The sequence below is a fragment of the Hyperolius riggenbachi genome, chromosome 4 (assembly GCF_040937935.1).
Source record: "Hyperolius riggenbachi isolate aHypRig1 chromosome 4, aHypRig1.pri, whole genome shotgun sequence".
Lineage (NCBI taxonomy): Eukaryota > Metazoa > Chordata > Amphibia > Anura > Hyperoliidae > Hyperolius > Hyperolius riggenbachi.
The window spans coordinates 340,529,360-340,553,787 of NC_090649.1; the positions used below are offsets into that span (position 1 = coordinate 340,529,360).

The following is a 24,428-nucleotide window of genomic DNA, read 5'->3' on the forward strand; positions in this document are numbered from 1 at the left end:
TTCCACTAACTTGTGACAAAAAATAAAATCTTCTATGAACTCACCATACCCCTCATGGAATCCCTGGGGGTGTCTTCTTTCCAAAGTAGGGTCACTTGTGGGGTTCCTATACTGCCTTGGCATTTTAGGGGCCCTAAACTGTGAGGAGTAGTCTGGAAACCAAATAATTAAAATTGACCTGTGAAATTCTAAAGGTACTCATTGGACTTTGGGCCCCTTTGCACAGCTAGGCTGCAAGAAAGTGTCACACGTGTGGTATCGCTGTACTCAGGAAAAGTAGTATAATGTGTTTTGGGGTGTATTTTCACACATAACGAATCCTGTGTGTGAGAAATATCTCTGTAAATGACAATTTTTTCCATTTTTTTTACACTAAATTGTCATTTACAGAGATATTTCTGCCACCCAGCATGGGTATGTGTGGAAAGACACCCCAAAACACATTATACTACTACTCATGAGAATGGCAATACCACATATGTGACACTTTTTTGCAGGCTAGCTGCGCAAACTTGCCCAAAGTCCAATGAGCACCTTTAGGCTTTACAGGGGTGCTCACAATTTAGGCCCCCATCAAACAATTCCAGGACAGTAAAACACCCCAGAAATGACCCCATTTTGGAAAGAAGAGACCCCAAGGTATTCCACGAGGGGCATACTGAGTTCATATAAAAAAAATTTTTTGTCATAAGTTAGCAGAAAATGACACTTTGTGGGAAAAAAAATAAAAAAATCCATTTCTGCTAACTTATGACAAAAAATAAAATCTTCTATGAACTCACCATGCCCCTCAGCGAATACCTTGGGGTGTCTTCTTTCCAAAATGGGGTCACTTGTGGGGGTCTGTCCTGGCATTTTAGCGTCTCCACAATCATTACATGTATGGCCAGTATTAGGAGTTTCTGCTATACTCCTTATATTGGGCATACGGGGGGATGCACTTTTTTCTCTATAAAAGGAAAAATGAACGGCAAAGATTCTCACATTCGCATTGATCAATGTGGATGAAAAAAATATCTGCCGAAATATGTGAAAAAAGAGGGGGGCATGGCGTTTGCCAGGACATAGGAGCACCGCCCACAAAATTTTCCAAACCCACTTTGCTCCTATGCCCTGGCAAACCAGATTAATCCATTCACATCGATCGATGTGGATGAAAAAAACCTTTGCCAGTTTTGATACAAAGTGCTTGCCAAAGCATAGGAGCTCCAACACCACCCCTCAGCTCATATGCCTTGACAAACGTATCTTACTGCGGAGGAGAAATCTCGTCCTGCAGCGCTGCATGCACCGACTTGTGTGTAATCTGACAGACGAGCAATGCTTCTGTCAGGATGCACCATCAGTGCTGCAGCTGGTTGGTCGATCAGTCGTTCGCTCGGTCCACCTGGAAGGGCAAAGGATGGAAAAAGAGAGAGAAAAAAAACATACAAATAAAAAAAAAAACAAGCAAGCAGCAATGCAAGAAATTCATTAACATTAACTTTCGTAAACTTTATTAAACCTTTTTAAACCAAACAATAACATTTGGAACTTTTGCTTACCTGTTTTTTCTTTTGTTTGTTTTTTTTTAACTTACCTTCCGAGGACAAACTTCTCCTTCCCCATGGGACAGTGTGCAAAGCGCAAATCGCACAGAGATGTAGCAAAGTACACTATGCGCTTTGTCCCAAGTGAAAGGAGAGGTTTCTGGCAGCCCTGTGTATTTGGGTCTCTCAAAAGCAGATGTCTGGTTTTACACACAGGAGCCGCGCAGTAGCGTAGGTATGCACTAGCTTTAAGTCAACCACTTCCGGCGTAAGGGGGGACCGCAAAGTGGGACTTTCGCTAGGCAATATGCTGCAACACATCGCTCCAGTGTGAAAGAGCCTTGAGAGACTACTACCGTGTCTCACGTTCCCTACTCCAATAGCGAATGTGTTCGTGGAACTTTTCAAAACACTCCCCTATGCATAGGGCAGGCTGGTCAGGACAGTAGGGACAATAAAAAGTGGTGTCACGCCTCATTCCATCCCTCTTACACACAACGACAATGTTTTCTTGGGGTGCGTTGACCTGGGGTACTCGGAAAGACATAAGCATAGTGTCTTTCATGTAGCCGGCTAACTACATTAGGGGGATTGGCCACGGCCCCTCCTGGATACAGGAGTTCCGAAATGATCTCTTCCTGAAATTTAAGGAAGGATCCTGTTCTCCCAGCCTTACTGTAGAGAACAAAGCTGTTGTACATTGCCAATTGAATCAAGTAAATAGCCACTTTCTTATACCAGCGGCTGGTCCTTCGGGAAACTAAATAGGGAGCCAACATCTGGTCATTGAAGTCCACCCCTCCCATGTTTAAATTATAGTCGTGGACGGCGAGGGGTTTCTCAACAACCTCAGTTGCTCGCTGAATTTGGACTGTCGTGTCTCCGTGAATGGTCGACAGAAGGTAAACGTCCCTCTTGTCCTTCCATTTCACTGCAAGAAGGTCATCATTACACAAGGCAGCCCTCTCCCCCCGTGCAAGTCAGGTAGCAGTGAGATATTGGGGGAAGCTCCGGCGACTAGGCCGCACGGTGCCACAGCAGGGAATTCCGAGTATCTTCAAATGCTGATAGAGGGCCACACTTGTGTAGTAGTTGTCCACATAGAGATGGTACCCCTTGTGGAATAAGGGTGACACCAAGTCCCACACAATCTTGCCACTGCACCCCAGGTAGTCAGGGCATCCGACCGGCTCCAATTTTGTGTCTTTTCCCTCATAGACCCTAAAGCGATATGTATAGCCTGTGGCCCTTTCACAGAGCTTATACAGCTTGACCCCATACCGGGCGCGCTTGGTTGGGATGTACTGCTTAATGCCAAGGCGCCCGGTAAAATGTACGAGGGACTCGTCTATACAGATGTTCTGTTCAGGGGTGTAAGCATCTGCAAATTTGGATGACAGGTGGTCAATGAGGGGCCGAAATTTGTGGAGCCGGTCATAGTCAGCGTGGCCTCTTTCATGACAGGTTGTATCATCATTAAAGTGCAGGAAGCGCAGGATGTCCTCAAAACGTGACCTGGACATGGCAGCAGAGTACATGGGCATGTGATGTATTGGGTGCGTAGACCAATAGGACCGCAATAAATTTTTTTTAGTTAGACCCATGTTAAGGAGAAGGCCCAAAAAGATTTTAAATTCGAAAACTGTGACCTGTTTCCACCGAAAAGGCTGGGCATGGGAGCTGTTCGGATTGGCGGTGATAAATTGTGTGGCCTTACGGTTGGTCTCTGCCACGACTAAGTCGTAGAGATCCTCGGTGAAGATTAGATGAAAAGCGTCTAGGGCCGATCCTAGATCTGTCTCCACCTGGACTCCAGACTGGGCGGTGAAAGGGGGCACTACGGGTGCGGCGGAATTAGGGAACTTCCAATGAGGGTTTGCCAGCACCTCTGGGAGCCTAGGGGTACTACGGGCCCGTGTTTCTGGTGGCTGCGACTGGGGTCTTACTGCACGTACCACCGAACCAGTTTCAACTGCCATGCTGGTGCTCGCCACTTCACCAGGGTCTACGGCAGTACTGGTTTCAAGTCCAGGATGTGCTGCGCTGTTGGTGCATGCCTCACCATCAAAATCTGGATCAGCGCTAGCACCACTCTGCTGCCCTTGAGGTTGATCCTGCGCAACCTGTGGTCCACTGACATCGGCACGCCTGGCGCTAGCAGGGACCACAACCTCGTCATCAGAACTATCGGTCAAAGAGTCACTGTCCTCTACAGGTTCATATTCTGAGCCGGATGATTCGTCGGATGAGAAGTCCCAATCACTCTCACCCGACTCGGCCATAATACTGTAGGCCTCTTGCAGGGAATACATCTTTTTTGCCATTTTGGGCTGCTAAATTTAGGGGGTATTCCTCTGAGACTACTCAGGAAAAAAAATGCACCTGTCTAGCAAATGGGAGTATTTGTTAAGTAAACAGCTGCGATCGCTCAGTTTTGAGCGTCGCAGCTATGGTGTTGTTTTTTTGCAGTGATCAGAAAACAAAAATTTCTTTCACTTGGGGCGGGCTGAACGCAAGTGCGGCAGAACGATCAGGCCTGATCGGGCAAACACTGCGTTTTTAGTGGAGCCTACTCTAAGGTGACCCTAACGTACTTATATAGATCTGACTGCGATCAGTACTGTTCACTTACAGATACTATATAGTACCAATGCTAATTAGCGACAGTGATGACGCTAATCAGCGACTCATTAGTGATTGCGGTGTAGTGGGCTGGGTGCTAACTACCTAACAAAAGAGGCCTAGCTAACTCACTGGCCAAAAAACTGCACAGGCAATAGATGTCACTCAGATCTCGATCAAAGCTGTGACAGGCGACCAGATTTCAATCACAGCGCCGCTGTCAGATGCCAACCAATGTAAACAGCAATCGAAATCACAGGCAATCACAGATAATCAAAAACCAATCACTAATCAATCAGCTGTCAAAAATCAGTGCACAGACAATAGATGTCACTCAGACCTCGATCAGAGCTGTGACAGGCGACCAGATATCAATCACAGCGCCGCTATCAGATGCCAACCAATGTAAACAGCAATTGAAATCACAGGCAATCACAGATGATCAAAAACCAATCACTAATCAATCAGCTGTCAAAAATCAGTGCACAGACAATAGATGTCACTCAGATCTCACTCAGACCTCGATCAGAGCTGTGACAGGCGACCAGATATCAATCACAGCGCAGCTGTCAGATGCCAACCAATGTAAACAGCAATTGAAAACACAGGGCAATCACAGATGATCAATAACCAATCACAATGCAATCAATCAATCAGATGTCAAAATCCTGTTCACAGGCAATAGATGTCACTCACATGCCACTCAGACCTCGATCAGAGCTGTGACAGGCGACCAGATGACACTCAGACCTCAGTCAGACGCCTTGGCAGGGCAGTGAGGGGGGCTGTGGGGGGTGATCAGCGGCGATCGCAGGTGGGATCAAGCAGGATCAGTGTGGCTATGTGATCAGCAGGGCTGCCGTCCTCTCTCCTGGTGGTCCCGGAACGCTGTGACCAGGAGAGGAGGAGGCAGCCAGTATAATACACGTTGTTTACATAACAACGTGTATTATACGCTTTGCATTGGCCGGATTTAAAGATCGCAGCCCGCCGGCGCTGCTAATTGGCCGGCGGGCTGATCACACGTGGGGGCCGCAAGGGATGCTGGGCGATGTGCGCGCGCGATCGCCTGCATTTCTGATAGAAAGGACCTTCCGCCAATCGGCGTTAGGCGGTCCTGGGGCTGCCGCCGCGGCCACGCCTACTGGCGTGACGCGGGCGGCAGGTGGTTAAAGGCAAATGGCTCGGTTTTGTGCCTGCAGGAAGCAGAAATATCTTAGTACTTCCTGCACTGCGAGCTGTTGACACTTTGCCAGTGCTCAGGGGTGTATATGTATATTACTACTTACTGCAAGGGTCAAGGGTGATTGCTAAATTCTGATTCTTCTTGACTTGTCTGCAGCATTTGATACTGTGGATCATTAAATACTAATCCAGTGACTGAAGAATTACTGTGGCCTAAGGGATGTTGTTCTTAGTTGGTTTCAGACCTTCCTATCTGGCAGGACACAGCAAGTATGTCTGGGCACACACTACTCTAATCCAGTGCCACTTGCCTATGGAGTTCCACAGGGTTCTGTGCTATCACCATTACTTTTTGCAGTCTACATGCTTCCACTGGGCAAATTAATCCAGAACTATAGCCTAGGATACCATTGTTAAGCAGATGACACACAACTGTACCTGTCCTTCAAGCCTGGTACCAAAGACCCAACTGCATGCATAAATGCGTGTCTAGTGGATTTACAAAATAGGATGAACATCAGCTGGTTGAGGCTGAACTCTGACAAAACAGAGGTGTTGGTGGTAGGTGGTCCACACATGATGGATAAAGTTCAAAATACGCACCACCTCAAAACTAGCAACTGGGGGCGATACCGTACAGTATAAAGACTCTGTGCAAAACCTTGGGGTGATCCTGGATGGAAATCTAAAACTCAGACAGCAGATATAAGCGGTCGTCAAGTCTTTAGGGTGTGGGCAGGTAATTGGGTGCCCGCAAGATTAGGGTCTGATCTGATGGGTGGCAGTGACAGGTGGTGACTGGGGGTGATTGATGGGCGATTGACAGGTGATCAGTGGGTGATTACAGGGGAGGTTAGATGTATACAGTACACAGGGGGGTCTGGGGAGGATCAGGAGCCCCCAGGGGGCAGTTTAGGACCTAATCTAAAAAATAGCGTTGACAGATAGTGATAGGGAGTGATTGATGGGTGATTAGGGGGGTGGTTGGGTTCAAACAGGGATCTGAGGGAGTGATAAGGGTGGTCTGAGGAGTGCTGTGGGCGATCAGGGGGCAGGATCAGTGTTTGTGTGTGTGTGTACTAGGGGGGCTGCCCCCTGCCCTGGTGGTCCCTCGATCACTGGGACCACCAGGGCAGGAGGCAGCCTGTATAATACACTTTGTATACATTACAAAGCGTATTATACGCTTACTTTGCGGCAGATCGGGGGTTAACAACCCGCCGGCGCTGCTAATTGGCTGGCGGGTCGACGGTGGGTGGAGCCTAATGCAGGCGGATGCGCGCGCGATCCCCGGTAATTCAGTCCCCCAGGTGTCGCCGCCAATTGGCGTTACGCAGTCCTGGGGGTACCACTTTGCTGCCGCCAATTGGCTATGGGCGGTCGGCAAGTGGTTAAAGGAAATCCAAGGTGAAAATAAAGTGATGAGAAAAACAGTTCTATCTGTCCTCCGCCTCCTCAAAATGACTTTTTTTTTTTTTTTTTTTAATAGATATCCCACAGTTATTTTTATATTTAATTCTAGTTTTTAATGGTTCATGGTCTCTGCTCAATGACTCCTTCATTGAAGTATGCCAGAGCTCAAATCTATGAATTTACCCTTTTTATCTCTTTTCTGCTTTCAGAAGCCATTTGCTTACAGAAAAATCATTTATGGCTCATTTTACTCTGGAAAAACGTACTTCTTATTTGTCTATGTTTGCACATATTTTAAAATTTTTCGCCATAGTGCCCTTTAACTTTTTCAGGCAGAGGAAGCAAAAAGTCCAATGTTACACTACCGGTAACGGAATTTCCATGTTGTCCCGCAAAATGGGGGCTGGAGATTACTTTCCCTTCCTGCAAGGTACAGGAAATGCAGTAAGGCTTAAAAGCACGTCACACCATGCAGACCTCAGTGTTTTTCCGATTACCTCGTCTTTATTCTGGGGAGAACACTGAATGGTTTATAATAAAAAGTACTATGATGGTGGGATATAATGGGATGGTTCTTTCCTATCCCCGTTACATACCCTAACTGAGTCTGTTTCAAGATAAAAAAGATGTATCACTTGATCGATGTGGATTGAAAGTGTAACAGGCTATACGGTGATGAATGGTGATATCCAAGTGGTTATATCCACCTATGTGATTCACTTATTGAGTAGGCCTGAATGGTAATTCATCTTTGTGTTAGTTGTGTAATAGGTTGGTAACAAGGGTTACGATAAGGTTGGGTTATAGTGGGTTGGGTTATTCCTTTCCCTGTCTATACCCATTTTGAGTATGTATTGAGGTATCCCCACAAAGATATGAAAAAGTTATATAATTTACTCTGCATGGGTACGACTTGTGACAAGCTGCACAATAATGCTGGAAGACATGGGTGGGTACGGCACCGTCCCATTGTACTTCCGATTGAGACAGCAGGGGCCCATTAAGGCTCATAGAGTGTGTATTGTTAGTTAGCAATTATGTTGGGTGTTTACTGTACTATAAACAACTAATGTCTGGGTAACCTTCAGACCAATTTACATTACATAGTTACATAGTTATTTTGGTTGAAAAAGACATACGTCCATCGAGTTCAACCAGAGAACAAGTACAACACCAGCCTACTGCCTTACATATCCCTGTTGATCCAGAGGAAGGCAAAAAAACCCTTACAAGGCATGGTCCAATTAGCTCCAAAGGGGAAAAAAATTCCTTCCCGACTCCAGATGGCAATCAGATAACATCCCTGGATCAACATCATTGGGCATTACCTAGTAATTGTAGCCATGGATGTCTTTCAACGCAAGGAAAGCATCTAAGCCCCCTTTAAATGCAGGTATAGAGTTTGCCATAACGACTTCCTGTGGCAATGCAGTCCACATCTTTATCACTCTTACTGTAAAGAACCCTTTCCTAAATAAATGGCTAAAACGTTTTTCCTCCATGCGCAGATCATGTCCTCTAGTCCTCTGAGAAGGCCTAGGGACAAAAAGCTCATCCGCCAAGCTTTTATATTGCAATCTGATGTATTTATACATGTTAATTAGATCCCCTCTAAGGCGTCTTTTCTCTAGACTAAATAAACCCAGTTTATCTAACCTTTCTTGGTAAGCGAGACCTTCCATCCCACGTATCAATTTTGTTGCTCGTCTCTGCACCTGCTCTAAAACTGCAATATCTTTTTTGTAATGTGGTGCCCAGAACTGAATTCCATATTCCAGATGTGGCCTTACTAGAGAGTTAAACAGGGGCAAAATTATGCTAGCATCTCGAGTTTTTATTTCCCTTTTAATGCATCCAAGAATTTTGTTCGCTTTAGCTGCAGCGGCTTGGCATTGAGTACGATTATTTAACTTGTTGTCGATGAGTACTCCTAAGTCCTTCTCCAAGTTTGATGTCCCCAACTGTATCCCATTTATTTTGTATGGTGCTAGACCATTGGTACGACCAAAATGCATGACTTTACATTTTTCAACATTGAATTTCATCTGCCATGTATGTGCCCATATAGCCATCCTATCCAGATCATGTTGCAATATGACACTATCTTCCTGAGAGTTGATGATTCTGCCCAATTTTGTATCATCTGCAAAAATAGCAACATTGCTCACTACTGCATCTACTAGGTCATTAATAAATAAATTGAAGAGAACTGGACCCAGTACAGACCCCTGTGGGACCCCGCTGCTAACAGTCTCCCATTTTGAGTATGATCCATTGACCACAACTCTGTTTTCTGTCCATTAGCCAGTTCCCTATCCATGCACACAGACTCTTCCCCAGTCCTTGCATCCTCAACTTTTGCACCAGACTTTTGTGTGGAACAGTGTTGAAGGCCTTTGCAAAGTCCAAGTATATCACATCTACAGCATTCCCAATATCCACATTAGCGTCCACTACCTCATAAAAGCTGAGCATGTTAGTTAAATAGGGCCTGTCTTTAGTAAACCCATGTTGATGCTGAGAAATAAGATTATTTTCTACTATGAAGTCATGTATAGAATCTCTTAGTAACCCCTCAAATAGTTTGCATACAACTGATGTTAAGCTTACAGGTCTATAATTTCCTGGATCTGATTTTTTGCCCTTCTCAAATAATGGGAAAACGTGGGCTGTACGCCAATCGACTGGGACTTACATTAAGGTTTCAGTAATCATAGATTGTATGTGAATCTTCTGGATGGGTAGTCTGAAATTTTCCGCATATAACCTTGGATGGTTCTTTGTCTTTAACTGTACACACTTGTTTTTAACGTATATGTATTAATAGGATTGTATGTCTCTTTATCTGGCGTTGGCTATGAGTGCCAGCCTCCCTATACTATCTCCAATATCCCTTGCCCACAGTTAGGTTTACACCAACAAAATGGCAGTGAAGGTCATATTTTTGTGGTCCTTGTCTGCAGTTAGACATTTAACCACAAGATGGCAGTGAAGAGTATAATATTTGGGCCGCAGTTAGTTTTTTCGATCCGCTAGATAGCAGTGATGAGAACATCATAGCGTACTACATACGGACAAGTTACATGGCAACATATGCGTCATATGACGCGACAGTTCCGGGTGTAGTGGAGCGCATTAGCATTCCGGGAACATTGTATTAAGGAAGGCGGGATAAACAACAGGAAGTAAGGTGGAGCCTCGTAAGTAACTCACATGCAACCCAAACCCGGATAGGCTGCAGTACGTAATAGACATTATGCCGCAGGTGAGTTAGTATGCAAAGGGAGTGTACATAGCACCGATAGGTTCCTAGTTGAACGAGAGGCAGGCAGCACAGGTGATGATGGTTTGGAGGGGTGGGCACTCCTGAATATAGCCCAACGCCAGGTATGGAGGGGTCATTCGGTCTCAAAAAAAGCCCTAACCGAGGGACGAAACGGCCGCCGACTTGCCTCCGCACCTCCACCCTCACATGCCTGATAAGTATCACTTTTATTAACGTTTTCAAATGCATGGAATTATTTTAGTGGATATCATTAAAAGTTGTTCGTTTTAAGGCTATGGTGAGCTGCTCCTGGAGCATTTTTTTCACTTATATTTGACAGGCAGCATAAATGGTTAAAGTAAATGGGAATCAGTAAAAAAAAAAAAAAAAAAGCCAAATACTTAACTAAGGAGAGGGAAGGCTCTGGCTCCTATACAGCCTTCCCTCTCCTCTCCCGTTCCCCTCTGTGCAGTCGGAAGTGCCTCTGTTTGAATCCCCCACCGCGGGGAAGTTCGGAAGCAGAGTCTTCTCGAAGACAGGAGGCTCCATACTGCGCCAGAGAGGGCGCTCCCACGTATGCAGTATGACGCAGCCCAGTTTCCCTTCAGCAGCAGAGACAGCAGTATCTGACCAAATTGGTTGACTACTGCTACGGGGAAGCCAGCGCTGGAACGTGGACTGGGAGAAGAGAGGGAAGGATCTATAGGACCCAGGGCCATCCCTCTCCTTAGGCTTTTTTTTTCCATTCCATTTCCGATCATTTTCCCAACTGTTTTCCATTCACTATTATCGGAAATCAGATCGGACATGTTGGAAATCAATCTGACAGTAAATATGGCCAGAAAATCTCATAGTGTGTACCTAGCATAAGAAGAAAAAAAAATGTGCTTATCCAAGCACTTAGTGATTTTCCTATACCTTCCATTGAAGCACAAATGCTCTGAAAAAGGTGCAGGACCTTCCAATCGTTTTTACGATTGGAAAGAAAGCTCGGTACTTATCCGTTAGTCGGGTGCATCCGGCAGGTGGCGCTAATTACTATTCCCCCTCCAGGCCGACATGGATGGTAGGGAAAGATGTAACTCTGGTGGAGTTTTGTCACCACCTAGAGGATGCGCCCGGCTAACGGATAAGTACCGAAAGCTCATTGCGCATGTGACAACACACATTTAAATTCATTGCACAAGAGCTTTAACTACTTAAACACCACTCCATGCCAATTGGTGTGGATGTGGCGGCAGCCTCAGGACTGCCTAATGCTGATCGGCGTGCAATCCTGGGGGTGTTTCGCAGGGGATTGCGCGCGTATCTCTGCTTGAATGACGGAGCTCAGCCCTGCCATCAGTCTCCCAGCGGTGAATGCCGCTAGGAGACTGTTAGACAGCGAAACCGCTGTCTATTTACTCGGTACAGCACACGGCTGGCCCAGTGTTCTCCCCAGGCTCTTTTAGCCGGGTGCTCCACCCGGCTAGTTTTAGTGACCACCCGGCTGTCATCGGCTCACCTTCTCCTTTGCTATATGCAGAGAAGCGCCAGCCCTGCATTCAGTTATCACACCCCACCTGGCTACTTTTTCATGCCACCTGGCTACTTTTTCATGCCACCCGGCTGGAAAAAAATTCTGGGGAAAATACTGTGGCCTATGACAGCCGATCGCGCTGATTGGCTGGCGGGGGGAGGGATAAAAAATAAAAAAAGTTATTTTATTTAAAAAATAAAGACAAATAATTATAAAAAATAAATAAACATCCTGGGAGCGATCATAGCCCACCAACAGCTCTGTTGGGCAGAAAGGGGGGGGGGGGGGGGAATCACTTGTGTGCTGAGTTGTGTGGCCCTGCAGCAAGCCCTTAAAGCTATAAACAAAACACACTTCGCGCTGACACTGGCCAGTTATAAGATCCTAATGAATGTGACACAGACTAGGTCACCACCTCTTTCCAAAAAGTGAAATAAAACAACCAAGAGGCAGGCGCTCACAGTTATGCACAATAATGGCTAATGCTGCTAACTCATATGTCACAGACAGTGTTATACACATCCCCCATCAGTCCCCCAGTGTCCATATAATTTCTGCAGATTGTTGTTATAACATCCAATTTCAATCCTTCTCTCAGAGAACCATCGATAACTACAGAGACAGGACAGCCGTCACCACACCCGAGTGAGTAGCACTCACCGTGTGTTAAGACCTATTGCCAGGTCAAGATTCGCCTCTGGGACCGTTACAGGTCGTCCCCCACCACTCCAGGCAGTCTCCCCTTCACTTCCGATAGGTCCACTTTCCTCCACACTTGCACCTCAATAAAAACGCCTCAACATAGCGTAATACTGTATCTTTAATAAAACTTTTTAAAAACAATTGCACTTACAATATTTCTGATGCATCAAGAGCGTAGAATTTTTTCCACACGGGCTCTCCCCCGTATTGTTGGCCGGTTGGCATGCGCAATCCCTGCAGCTGAAGGAACCTGACCGCCGCGCGCTCGGTCCCGCTCTCCTCCTAGCCCGGATCACGCCGCTCAACACGTGGGTTGCTGCGTAGTGTCTTCCGCGTCTAAGCCCCGCCTGACATCTGATGAGTCAATTGTGACGAAACATGTCAGGCGGGGCTTAGACGCGGAAGACACTACGCAGCAACCCACGTGTTGAGCGGCGTGATCCGGGCTAGGAGAAGAGCGGGACCGAGCGCGCGGCGGTCAGGTTCCTTCAGCTGCAGGGATTGCGCATGCCAACCGGCCAACAATACGGGGGAGAGCCCGTGTGGAAAAAATTCTACGCTCTTGATGCATCAGAAATATTGTAAGTGCAATTGTTTTTAAAAAGTTTTATTAAAGATACAGTATTACGCTATGTTGAGGCGTTTTTATTGAGGTGCAAGTGTGGAGGAAAGTGGACCTATCGGAAGTGAAGGGGAGACTGCCTGGAGTGGTGAGGGACGACCTGTAACGGTCCCAGAGGCGAATCTTGACCTGGCAATAGGTCTTAACACACGGTGAGTGCTACTCACTCGGGTGTGGTGACGGCTGTCCTGTCTCTGTAGTTATCGATGGTTCTCTGAGAGAAGGATTGAAATTGGATGTTATAACAACAATCTGCAGAAATTATATGGACACTGGGGGACTGATGGGGGATGTGTATAACACTGTCTGTGACATATGAGTTAGCAGCATTAGCCATTATTGTGCATAACTGTGAGCGCCTGCCTCTTGGTTGTTTTAAGCCCTAAGGCTGCTTGCACACCAAGACGTTACAGGCGCACGTTAGTGCGCCTGTAACGCTCCCCCAACGCACAGCAATGTAACACAAGTGGGCTGTTCACACAGCCCACGTTGCGTTACATGTAACGCTGCACGTTCTGTGCAAAGTGCAGCATGCTACGGCGTTGGAGCGGCTATAGCCGCGTTAGACTGTTTGCACATGCGCAGTGGGGGGCGGAGGAGGCGGGGAGAGCCAGCTACAGTAGCCGCGCACATGGCTACTTAATATTCACTGCACTGGCGGGCGCTGATTGGCCGGCGGGACCACGTGATGCGGAGTGTCTCGCTCCGCATCACGTGGTCCCGCTGGCCAATCAGCGCCACTCTGGGAGATATTATGGGCATCGAGCAGCCTAACGCGGCTCACTCTACCGTCGGCTTTTGCAGCACCATACGTTGTGTTAGGTGCACGTTATGCGACCTTAACGTGCCACCTAACACAACGTCTTGGTGTGCAAGAAGCCTTAAAGCTGCAGTGGCCTTAATTGTGAAAAAAATTAGCCTCGTCACTTGGGGGGGGGGGGGGGGGGGGTAAAGCCTGTGGTCCTTATGTGGTTAAGGACTGGTTCATGCTAATGTTATCCTATATGTCTGTTCACACTGGAGCGATGTGATTTTATAAAAAATCTCCCATAGCATTGCATTAGCAAGAGCTTTCCAAATCACTAGCGCTTAAAAAACTCTTGCAGTTTTGCAGTGTGAACCAGCCCTTAAAGCGCTTTTTAAAAATACTACGGGGGAAAAAAAAATTGTGAGCAAGCCCTAAACCTTACCAACAGGTCACTGAACTCCTTTAGCGATGTTTAATAAGAACATACATTTCTATAACGCAAAAGACGGGAATCGGCTCTATTCCAACAATTTCCAAAAGTGACAGCCATCGCTGCTCAGACTACATCTAAAAAAGCGCAGTAAGAAGCGGAAAGGCTGTTGTGCAGGTCCAGGATTACCCAATAACCCACCTTCTTTCTTCTCTGATGGGTGTCACATTGTAAATGGGGTAATATTATTTACCTGCTGCAACAATAAACGGAAGTTGTTGGAACAGTGCACGATTACCGTCTTTTGCAGCCATTTGCCCCGAGTCCTTGGTCATGAGTACGGAGCAGTGCTTTTCAGCGCTGCTATATTTGGGCGCAGCCGGCGCCTCCATAGACTTCAATAGGAATCATTCCTATTGAAGCGCTCAGTGAGTAACATCGGCTCCGTCAGAAGACAGAGCCGAAGTTGCTTAAAAACATAATAATTCGGCCTCCAGCAATCGCTGGAAGCCGAATTATTTCATTCCCCCACTATCCATGTCGGCCTGGAGGGGGAATAGTAATTAAATCGGCCCGGACTTGTGCAGAAGCAAGATCAGCTATATACCGCTGTATCCTGCGCCCAAGTCTACCGGCGCCGATTTCAAATGTACGCCATGAGTACCCTCCAGCCAGATGTCAGCTCCACAGACCTTTCCATTCTTTACATTACACGATTGCCACTAGACTAAAAGAAATTTAGCAAGTGCCATGCAACTATTTATTCCTCTGCTGTCACATACATTTTCGTGAGCTGAATAACTGATATGGAAGACGGCAAGTTTCTGTATGGCTACCTGCCGCACCTCTTCTCTATAGATGTAAACCACTCCTTCTCAGACTTCCAGGCTTCCTGCTCGAACTCTAGACGAGCCTCCTATCCCTAATAAACGTGAGTGACGAGTCTATACGTACAGTAATAAGAATCGGCTTATGTGCAGTACCATTTGCAGAGGCTCGACATTGCTAATTGAAACTAAAGACAGCAATCAGTAACACTAGTGCACTGCATTGTGCTCTGCTGCAGTACATGCTGTGTCGAGTCGTGCCATGCAATACTAAATTTAGATTAGCCGAAAATATGCGCCTTTCACATCAATAAGAGTTGCAACAGAACACTCATAACACAAATTATGGAGGGAAAGATACATTTAAAGTTTCCTCCTCTTACCTTCCTTATCGCCCATATTTGAGAAAGGAAAATGTGCAAAAGAGGGTCACCAGCGCACGCTGAAGGTTTATCAAAACTGTCCCCTTTCTATACGTAAAAGGCGCAAAGTGGTTTCATGCATATAGCGATCTCCACCATACCGTGGTTTTGGCAGGAGTACAGCAACATCCGGTTATCTCTAAATTGCATTATGGGAACTGTAGTTGTTTTTTTTTGCACCCGGGAATCCTCCACTTTCCTTCAGGAAAACCTCACTGGTTTCTGTGCCAGTTTTTTTTTTGGGAGCACAGAACAAAACAAAGACTCGATCCTTAGTAGTATTAAAATAGACTGTGTAAGTAAGGCTACTTTCACATTATGCACGGTTATTTATCCTGAAAAAACGGTCTCACAATGCACTTGTGTGCAGTGTAGAGATGGGAAGTCCGGATCTTTTCAATGATTCGGATCGGATCATTGAAAAGATCCGGATCTTTGATCCGAATCTCGAATCATTTTACTAGGGAAGCATTCGGGGGTGAAATGACTAGCAGGACAGGACTTTCCCTGCAGTGGACAGAGAAGGGAAGGGGGGTGGACAGAGAGAAGTAGTGTTGTCCGGATCATGAACGATTCGGATCTTAATCTATTTTATGAGTCGATCATCCGAATCATCAAAATGAACGATTCGGATCGCAAAAGGGGCGGGGCCAGGAGCGACACGCCCCCTCTCAGGGGGCAGCGGGGTCCTGGAAGCAGGGATCGCTCTGTTGTATGGGAGGCAGCCTTGCAGGGAGACAGGTAGATGAGAGAGAGGGGACATGGGTGCCACTGCCAGATATGTGTAGAGCACACATACTGGCTATAACGTGCTGCTCATTATAGGCTGGCTGTTCCGTAGTGCTGCACAGTGATCACATTGGAAGCTTTTGGCTCAGCACAGCTCAGTAACTTTGCAGACACTGTGATTGAAAGGCAATATAATCCTCCTGCACACTGCACTAAACAGCTGCACTTATCTTCTGGGAATGCTTTCTTTCACTATGCGACCTTTTCTTTCAAAGTGTACAGATGAACATATAGGTGAAATCTATGTAAAGCATATTACTTCAGCATGTGGGTATTACGTGCAAACATTTCTGCTCTCTGCTCGTCCCTCCTCCCTTCTCTGTCCACTCCCTGCCCTCTGTCCATCTTCTCCCCTTCTCTGTGTGTCCACCCCCCTCCCCTTCTCCTGTCCACAGACCTGTCCTGCTGTTCATTTCACCCCCGAATGCTTCCGGTAGTAAAATGATCCGAGATTCGGATCAAAGATCCGGATCTCTTCAATGATCCGATTCGAATCATCCGGATCATTGAAAAGATCCGAACTTCCCATCTCTAGAGAGAAGGTGAGAAGATGGACAGAGGGCAAGGAGTGGACAGAGAAGGGAGGAGGTGGACGAAGAGTGGTGTGCAGAGATCAGAAATGTTTTTTTTGCACACATTACCCACATGTTGCAATCATATGCTTTAAATATATTTCACCTATATGTTCATCTGTATACTTTGCAAACGTCTCACAGTGAAATAAAGCATTTCCCATCCCAATGGGTATCATTCATAAAGAGGCTGTCGGTAGTGCGGGAAAACACCGTTCTTCTCCGCAACCGGTACTTTAGACTTCTGGGTGGGCATTCATAAAGAAGTGTGTAGGTGCGGTGGCAGTGCGGAGATTCCCCGAACTAGGCTGGTGGTAGGCAGGCGGAGACACGGAAGCTGCCGAGTTGATACATTTCTCCGTGTTCCGCTCTGCTGCAGCTGCCTGGGAGGTCTGTGTGTCTCCATTCACTTGCATTGGTATCGCCACATCAGAGGGAGTGGGACTTTCCGACCTGACACCGCTGGCGGTATTCTTTATGAATTAACATTTTGCTACATTTGTTCCGTTAATCACCGCACAAGGCGGTGATTTATCACTCTGCTCGGTATGTCTTTTTTTCATGCGGAAAGAGCCTTTATGAATGCTGACTTTGCCGAGTGGTCGGTAAAGTCAGCTGTTTTTAGCATTTCCGCATGCGGAAATGCTTTATGAATGATACCCAATGTGTCCTTTTCTCATCTCCAACACTCATCATAAGCATCATATTGCACTGCAATCACAGTGCCTGCCCTGTCATTCTAGCCCAGCACGCTGTCTGCAAAGTTACTGAGCCAAATGTTTCCCATTTGTTCACTTTTCACAACTTTGGAACAGACAGCCTTAGCCTCTTGCACACTGCAACTGATTCCGATTCAGATTCCGCTTTTTAATCAGTTTTTACATCCGATTCCGATTTGCAGTTTGCTCCCTGCACACTGCAAATCGGAATCGGATGTAAAAACTGATTAAAAAGCGGAATCTGAATCGGAATCACTTGCAGTGTGCAAGAGGTCTAAAATGTGCAGCACATTCCAGCCAGTAGGTGTGCTCTACACATATCTGGCAGTGGCACCCATGTCCCCTCTCCCATCTACCTGTCCCTGGCTGCAAGGCTGGCTCCCCTCCAACTGAGCGATCCATCTCTGCTCTGCTCCCAGGACCCCCCTGCCCGCTGAGGGGGGGGCGTGCTACTCTTGGCTGCACCCCCTATGTAAACCGAATCGGTCATTTTGATGATTCGGATGATTAGACTCACAAAAGAGATTCGGATCAAAGATCCGAATCGTTCATGATCCGGACAACACTAGTGCAGTGTGGGACTAGGAGGTGGTTAATTAAACGGAGGTAATTCACTTGCTGGCCAAGCAGCAGTAATCAGGTGTTTCTGCTCACAGTGAAGACTTGTTGCAGGCTTCTATTGGGAGTGATAACACAGGGTTTCTTCTGCTTGGCCAGCAGGTGGATTTCCTCAGTTTTTCCATCTCCCAGTCCAACACTGATTGTATGGAAAATCGCATTTTGCATACTGTGCGCAATAATAAGCATTTCCACTTGGTGTAAATTTGCATTGGAAAAATTCACATTGGTACTGAAAGCAATGGAATAGTTACCATTGAATACATATTTTGTAGTCTGCTCCAGATTTCAGATTTCTACACCGCGCATAACGATGGTCAGTTACACTATTATTTATTGTATTTGTAAAACGGCAACATATTACGCAGCGCTGGACAATAAATACACTAGACCAGGGCTGCCCAATAGCATCGCTCCCAACTGTGCCTCTTTCGCAGGGACAGTCCCTCTTTGGGGGCCCTGTCCCTCTTTCCTCCTCATTTGTCCCTCTTTCAGGACTTTGTCCCTCTTTCTATGTAAATATATATATTTCTCTACTAAAAAAATGTGTTTGATTGACTCTAAACTTTATTCCAATCCTTTAAATTGATATATTACTTACGGTAATTTAAAAAGTTAAAAAAAAGGAAAATGAACCGGGATAGAAAAGACCAGTGTGGTTTGAATTATAAAACATATTTTACTTATGAAATCTTTATCGTATGCATGACTAGGGGTGTGACAGGGTGTGGCTTAAGTGTCCCTCTTTCTCATCTCAAAAAGTTGGGAGGTATGCCAATAGGTCGTTTGCGATCTACCGGTAGATCGCGACCGCCTGCTGAGTAAATCGCTTGGCCGCGTCCTGTCACATTCTGCTGCCTCGCAGCCGCGGCTGTCAGAATTTGCTGCAATAGCAACATCAGAGAAAAGAGGGGAGAGGCACGACTGAAAGGAAGGTGCGGCTAAAGGGGAGAGGAGCAAATGAGGCTACAGGTCTCCCCTCCAGGCTGTGTGACTCACACAGCATCTCCTCCCCTCCATGCTGCCTGTGAGATGTGCACAGTGTTTCCTCTCCTAATCAGGTGTTCACTATTACTAGTAAGTGTTTCATCATGCTAATATAGCTAATTAAGTAGGTCATTTTATTGGCGGGGTTACATAATCTAACGACCTTATCATACAGTGGTGTGAAAAACTATTTGCATGTTTCTCACACTTAAATGTTTCTGCTCATCAAAAACCGTTAACTATTAGTCAAAGATAACATAATTGAACACAAAATGCAGTTTTAAATGATGATTTTTATTATTTAGTGAGGAAAAAAACTCCAAATCTACATGGTCCTGTGTGAAAAAGTTATTGCCCCCTTGTTAAAAAATAACTTAACTGTGGTTTATCACACCCGAGTTCAATTTCTGTAGTCACCCCCAGGCCTGATTACTGCCACACCTGTTTCAATCAAGAAATCACTTAAATAGGAGCTATCTGACACGGAGAAGTGGACCAAAAGCACCTCAAAAGCTAGACATCATGCCAAGATCCAAAGAAATTCAGGAACAAATGAAAACAAAAGTACTGTAATTGAGATCTATCAGTCTGGAAAAGGTTATAAAGCCATTTCTAAAGCTTTGGGACTCCAGCGAACCACAATGAGAGCCATTATCCACAAATGGCAAAAACATGGAACAGTGATGAACCTTCCCAGGAGTGGCCGGCCGACCAATATTACCCCAAGAGCGCAGAGAAAACTCATCCGAGAGGCCACAAAAGACCCCAGGACAACATCTAAAGAACTGCAGGCCTCACTTGCCTCAATTAAGGTCAGTGTTCACGATTCCACCATAAGAAAGAGACTGGGCAAAAATGGCCTACATGGCAGATATCCAAGGCGCAAACCACTTTTAAGCAAAAAGAACATTAAGGCACGTCTCAATTTTGCTAAAAAACATCTCAATGATTGCCAAGACTTTTGGGAAAATACCTTATGGACCGACGAGACAAAAGTTGAACTTTTTGGAAGGTGCGTGTCCCGTTACATCTGGCGTAGAAGTAACACAGCATTTCAGCAAAAGAACATGATACCAACAGTAAAATATGGTGGTGGTAGTGTGATGGTCTGGGGTTGTTTTGCTGCTTCAGGACCTAGAAGGCTTGCTGTGATAGATGGAACCATGAATTCTACTGTCTACCAAAAAATCCTGAAGGAGTATGTCTGGCCATCTGTTCGTCAACTCAAGCTGAAGTGATCTTGGGTGCTGCAGCAGAACAATGACCCAAAACACACCAGCAAATTCACCTCTGAATGGCTGAAGAAAAACAAAATGAAGACTTTGGAGTGGCCTAGTCAAAGTCCTGACCTGAATCCTATTGAGATGTTGTGGCATGACCTTAAAAAGGTGGTTCATGCTAGAAAACCCTCAAATAAAGCTGAATTACAACAATTCTGCAAAGATGAGTGAGCCAAAATTCCTCCAGAGCGCTGTAAAAGACTCGTTGCAAGTTATCGCAAACGCTTGATTGCAGTTATTGCTGCTAAGGGTGGCCCAGCCAGTTATTAGATTCAGGGGGCAATTTCTTTTTCACACAGGGCCATGTAGGTTTTGAGTTTTTTTTCTTACTAAATAATAAAAACCATCATTTAAAACTGCATTTTGTGTTCAATTATGTTATCTTTGACTAATAGTTAACGGTTTTTGATGAGCAGAAACATTTAAGTGTGACAAACATGCAAAAGAATAAGAAATCAGGAAGGGGGCAAATAGTTTTTCACACCACTGTATGCAATGCAAAGGTGTACAGTACAGAATGCTTAAGATACGCCTGTGAAATCTGTGAGAACACAAAACTAATATTTGTAGATTAGAACAAGTACGACGGTGGCTTAGTGGTTAGCACTCTCACCTTGCAACGCTGGGACCCCGGTTCGAATCCCATCTAGGTCAACCTCTGCAAGGAGTTTGTATGTACTCCCCGTGTCTGTGTGGGTTTCCTCCGGGTACTCCGGTTTCCTCTCACATCCCAAAAACATACAGATAAGCTAATTGGCTTCTCCCTAAAATTGGCCCTAGACTACGATACATACACTACACAATATAGACATAAGACTATAGTAAAGATGAGATTGTGAGCCCCCTCAGAGGGACTCTGACTCTGCTCTTGCTTATTGATTCTGTACCTCTGCCCATCTGATCTAGTTGCTGAAACACTGCCTGAATACTTACTACTCTCTTGCTTACTGATTCTGTACTGTATCTGTCTCTCAGTTGCCGAACCCAGCCTGTCTGACCTCTCTACTCACCAGTGGGCCCTTGCCACTGGTGAGGTGTTCTAACAGTTCCCACCAGCTCCTCTGGTGAGGTTCTGCCAAGCTAGTCAGTAACTGTGTTCTAATAGTACCCACCAGCTCCTCTGGTGAGGTTCTGCCAAGCTAGTCAGTAACTGTGTTCTAATAGTACCCACCAGCTCCTCTGGTGAGGTTCTGCAACTAGTCACTAACTGTGTTCTAATAGTACCCACCAGCTTCTCTGGTGAGGTTCTGCCAAACTAGTCAGTAACTGTGTTCTAATTGTACCCACCAGCTCCTCTGGTGAGGTTCTGCCAAACTAGCCAGTTACTGTGTTCTAATAGTTCCCACCAGCTCCTCTGGTGAGGTTCTATCTATCTATCCGATTGTGAGAAAACATGGAAAAGCCGCCGCGGGTGCTCAGAGCAAGGCGGCTGATTCCGCGTCCAACGCGGCAGGTTGCACACATGGGCCTACATCTGCTAGCATGACTGAATGCGGAGAAACCGCCACATGTCCTGAGAACAAGGCGGTGGATTCCGCGTCCAACGCGGTGGTTTGCACGCATAAGCCTACATCTGTCAGTATGGCTGAACGCGGAGAAACCGCCGCATGCTCTGATAGCGGCGCGGCTGGTTCCGCGTCCAGCACAGCGGGTGGTTTACAACACATGTCTGGTGTGGCTGGGACTGATAGTCCACACAGGTTCAGAAGGACGCGCGCGCACGCTGAGAGGCAGAGCTTTTATGACAGTCAGAAGAGAGTCAGCTGACCAAGCCGGTCAGCTGACAATTCAACCAGTTCCCATTGGTCCAGCACTTAGGGGAGGCGCTGGAGAGCGCTATAGTATATATACTGGGTGCTGGTCATTCCTCTGGTGTCTGTCGTTGCGATTACTACGTGGAAGCACTCAGACCTTTTGTCAGTATCTGTGTTATTCTCTAGACCAGTTCCAGGGTGTTGATGATCAAGGACCTCACACCCCAGACTAGGAATTCTGTATATCATCTGTGTTATTCTCTAGACCAGTTTCAGGGTGTTGATGACCAGGGACCTCACACCCCAGACTAGGAATATTGTATATTATCTGTGTTATTCTTCAGACTAGTTCCAGGGTGTTGATGACTACGGAGCTCACACCCAAGACTAGGAATTAGCTTTACCATCCTGTTATATTTCAGACTAGTTCCAGGTTGTTGATGATCACGGAGCTCACACCTCAGACTAGACATTGTTGATTATCTGTTATGACCTTCTGCTTTCCTGACCACTCTTCTGATCACTGATTTGGTACTTCGCTATATCTGATATTCTGTTGCCAAACCCTGCTTGCTTTAGGATTCCGAATCAGTCTCCTGTCTCTGTATCTGATCTGTCTGTTTGTTTTCGACCTGGCTTGTCCGACCTTGAGAGCTATCTCCCCTGTTAAGAGATAGTTCACAGATCTGTCAGTGACATTACTACATTGGTGTCACTCACACTCTGGTCCTTCCCACTCTCAGCCTGACCCCTCCCTTTGGAGAGGCTCAGGCCTCTGAAAGGAACCTGTTCTCTGGGCAGCATCCCTTACTGCCTTGCACCCGCTCTTCGGGTGCTCTCCTCAAAGTATTACGGTTGCACCAAACACTCATATCACTTAGGTGTCCAGAGGTTAGTGATATATCTGATTATCGGTGATACTGCAGATCATCAATAATCGGGTATATATCTGTATTCTTGGTGATACTGCAGATCACCAATAATCAGACCCTCTCTGTGTTACACCGATCGTTACACCGATACTGTGTTCTAATAGTGCCCACCAGCTCCTCTGGTGAGGCCTAGTTATTCTACTCTGTTACTGTTGCACCAAGCACTATACACTATTGCATTATCCTGTTAGCTATACTTGCATTATTGGTGATTCTGCAGATCACCATATAATCAGGTATAGTGTCTGTATTATTGGTGATTCTGCAGATCACACATAATCAGACATCTGTGTTGCTACACCGATCGTTACAGAACCGCAGACCAAAAAATTATGGAGACACTGTGCAATCGGGTTGAACTGTTGACCACAACCGTTAACGATCTCATCAAGACGGTTAACTCACAGCAGACCCAGATTGACCAACTAGCTGAGACAGTTAATCGTCTTAAAAATCCCAATGCACAAGTGTCCTCCCCTCTAGTTATTGAGCCCAGGATGCCTCCTCCTGAAAAATTTTCAAGGCATCGCTCTGACTTTAGAAATTTTAAGCATCGATGCATTTCTTATTTTGAGTTACGACCAGTATCTTCAGGCACGGAGAGCCAGAGAGTCACACTGATAAAGACTTTATTATCAGGTGATTCGCAGTCCTTGGCCTACAGTCTCCCTGAGGGGCATGAGGTGTTGACCTCTGTTCAGAATTTTTTTAAAGCAATGGCAGTTATATATGATGATCCGGATTTAGCTATGACGTCAGAAAGGAGGCTTAAGACACTCAGGCAGGGTCATAATTCAGTTGAAAATTATGCCGCTGTGTTTAGAAGGTGGGTGGTTTCGGCCAGATGGGGGCAGTATGCCTTGTTAGATTGTTTTTTGTCAGGATTATCTGATGCAGTGGCTGATCTTATGCTAGGTCACCCTGAGCCTAAGTCTATTGATGAGGCCATTTCTTTGGCAATTAAAATTGATCGCCGAGTGCGATACCAGAGGCAGACTCGAGGCAGAACATCAGGGAGACTTGCTTCTGGAGTGTTTTCTCCTCCTGTTCCTCCTTCTCCTCCGCCTGATGAGCCGATGCAAATTGGACAGTCCAAGGTCACTAAGGTTGAGAAGAACAGGAGGCGTACCGAGAAACGCTGTCTCTATTGTGCAGAGAAGCAGGGCCGGGACAAGGTTCCCCAGCACCAGAGGCAGACATTCCAAAGTGCGCCCCCCCCCCCCCTTCAAATCATGCTAGTCCATTATAGGCAGTAGGTAGCACAGTCTATTTATATAGCACTATAGCTCTGACATATTCCACAGTCCTGTACAGAGTTCACTGATCCACTCCCATCAGTCTCTGCACCACAAGAGCTTACACCCTGATATCTTCACCACAGCCACACACTATAAGCATACCTCCCAACTTTTTTAAATGAGAAAAAGGGACACTTAAGCCACACCCCTGCCACACCCCTGGTCACGACCTCACCACGTCCCTAGTCACGCATA

The 24,428-nt window shown here is 46.1% G+C and overlaps 1 protein-coding gene across 1 annotated transcript in view; it reads right to left on the reverse strand.

Moving 5' to 3' along the window:
* TSNAX (translin associated factor X) overlaps positions 1-15,661 on the reverse strand; it is a 209,436-nt gene extending 193,775 nt beyond the window's left edge. The window contains exon 1 of the mRNA XM_068279534.1: positions 15,246-15,661. Within this exon, the coding sequence (XP_068135635.1) occupies positions 15,246-15,261 (16 nt within the window). The 5' untranslated portion in view covers positions 15,262-15,661. The remainder of the gene's footprint in view (positions 1-15,245) is intronic.
* Positions 15,662-24,428: the final 8,767 nt, after the last annotated feature.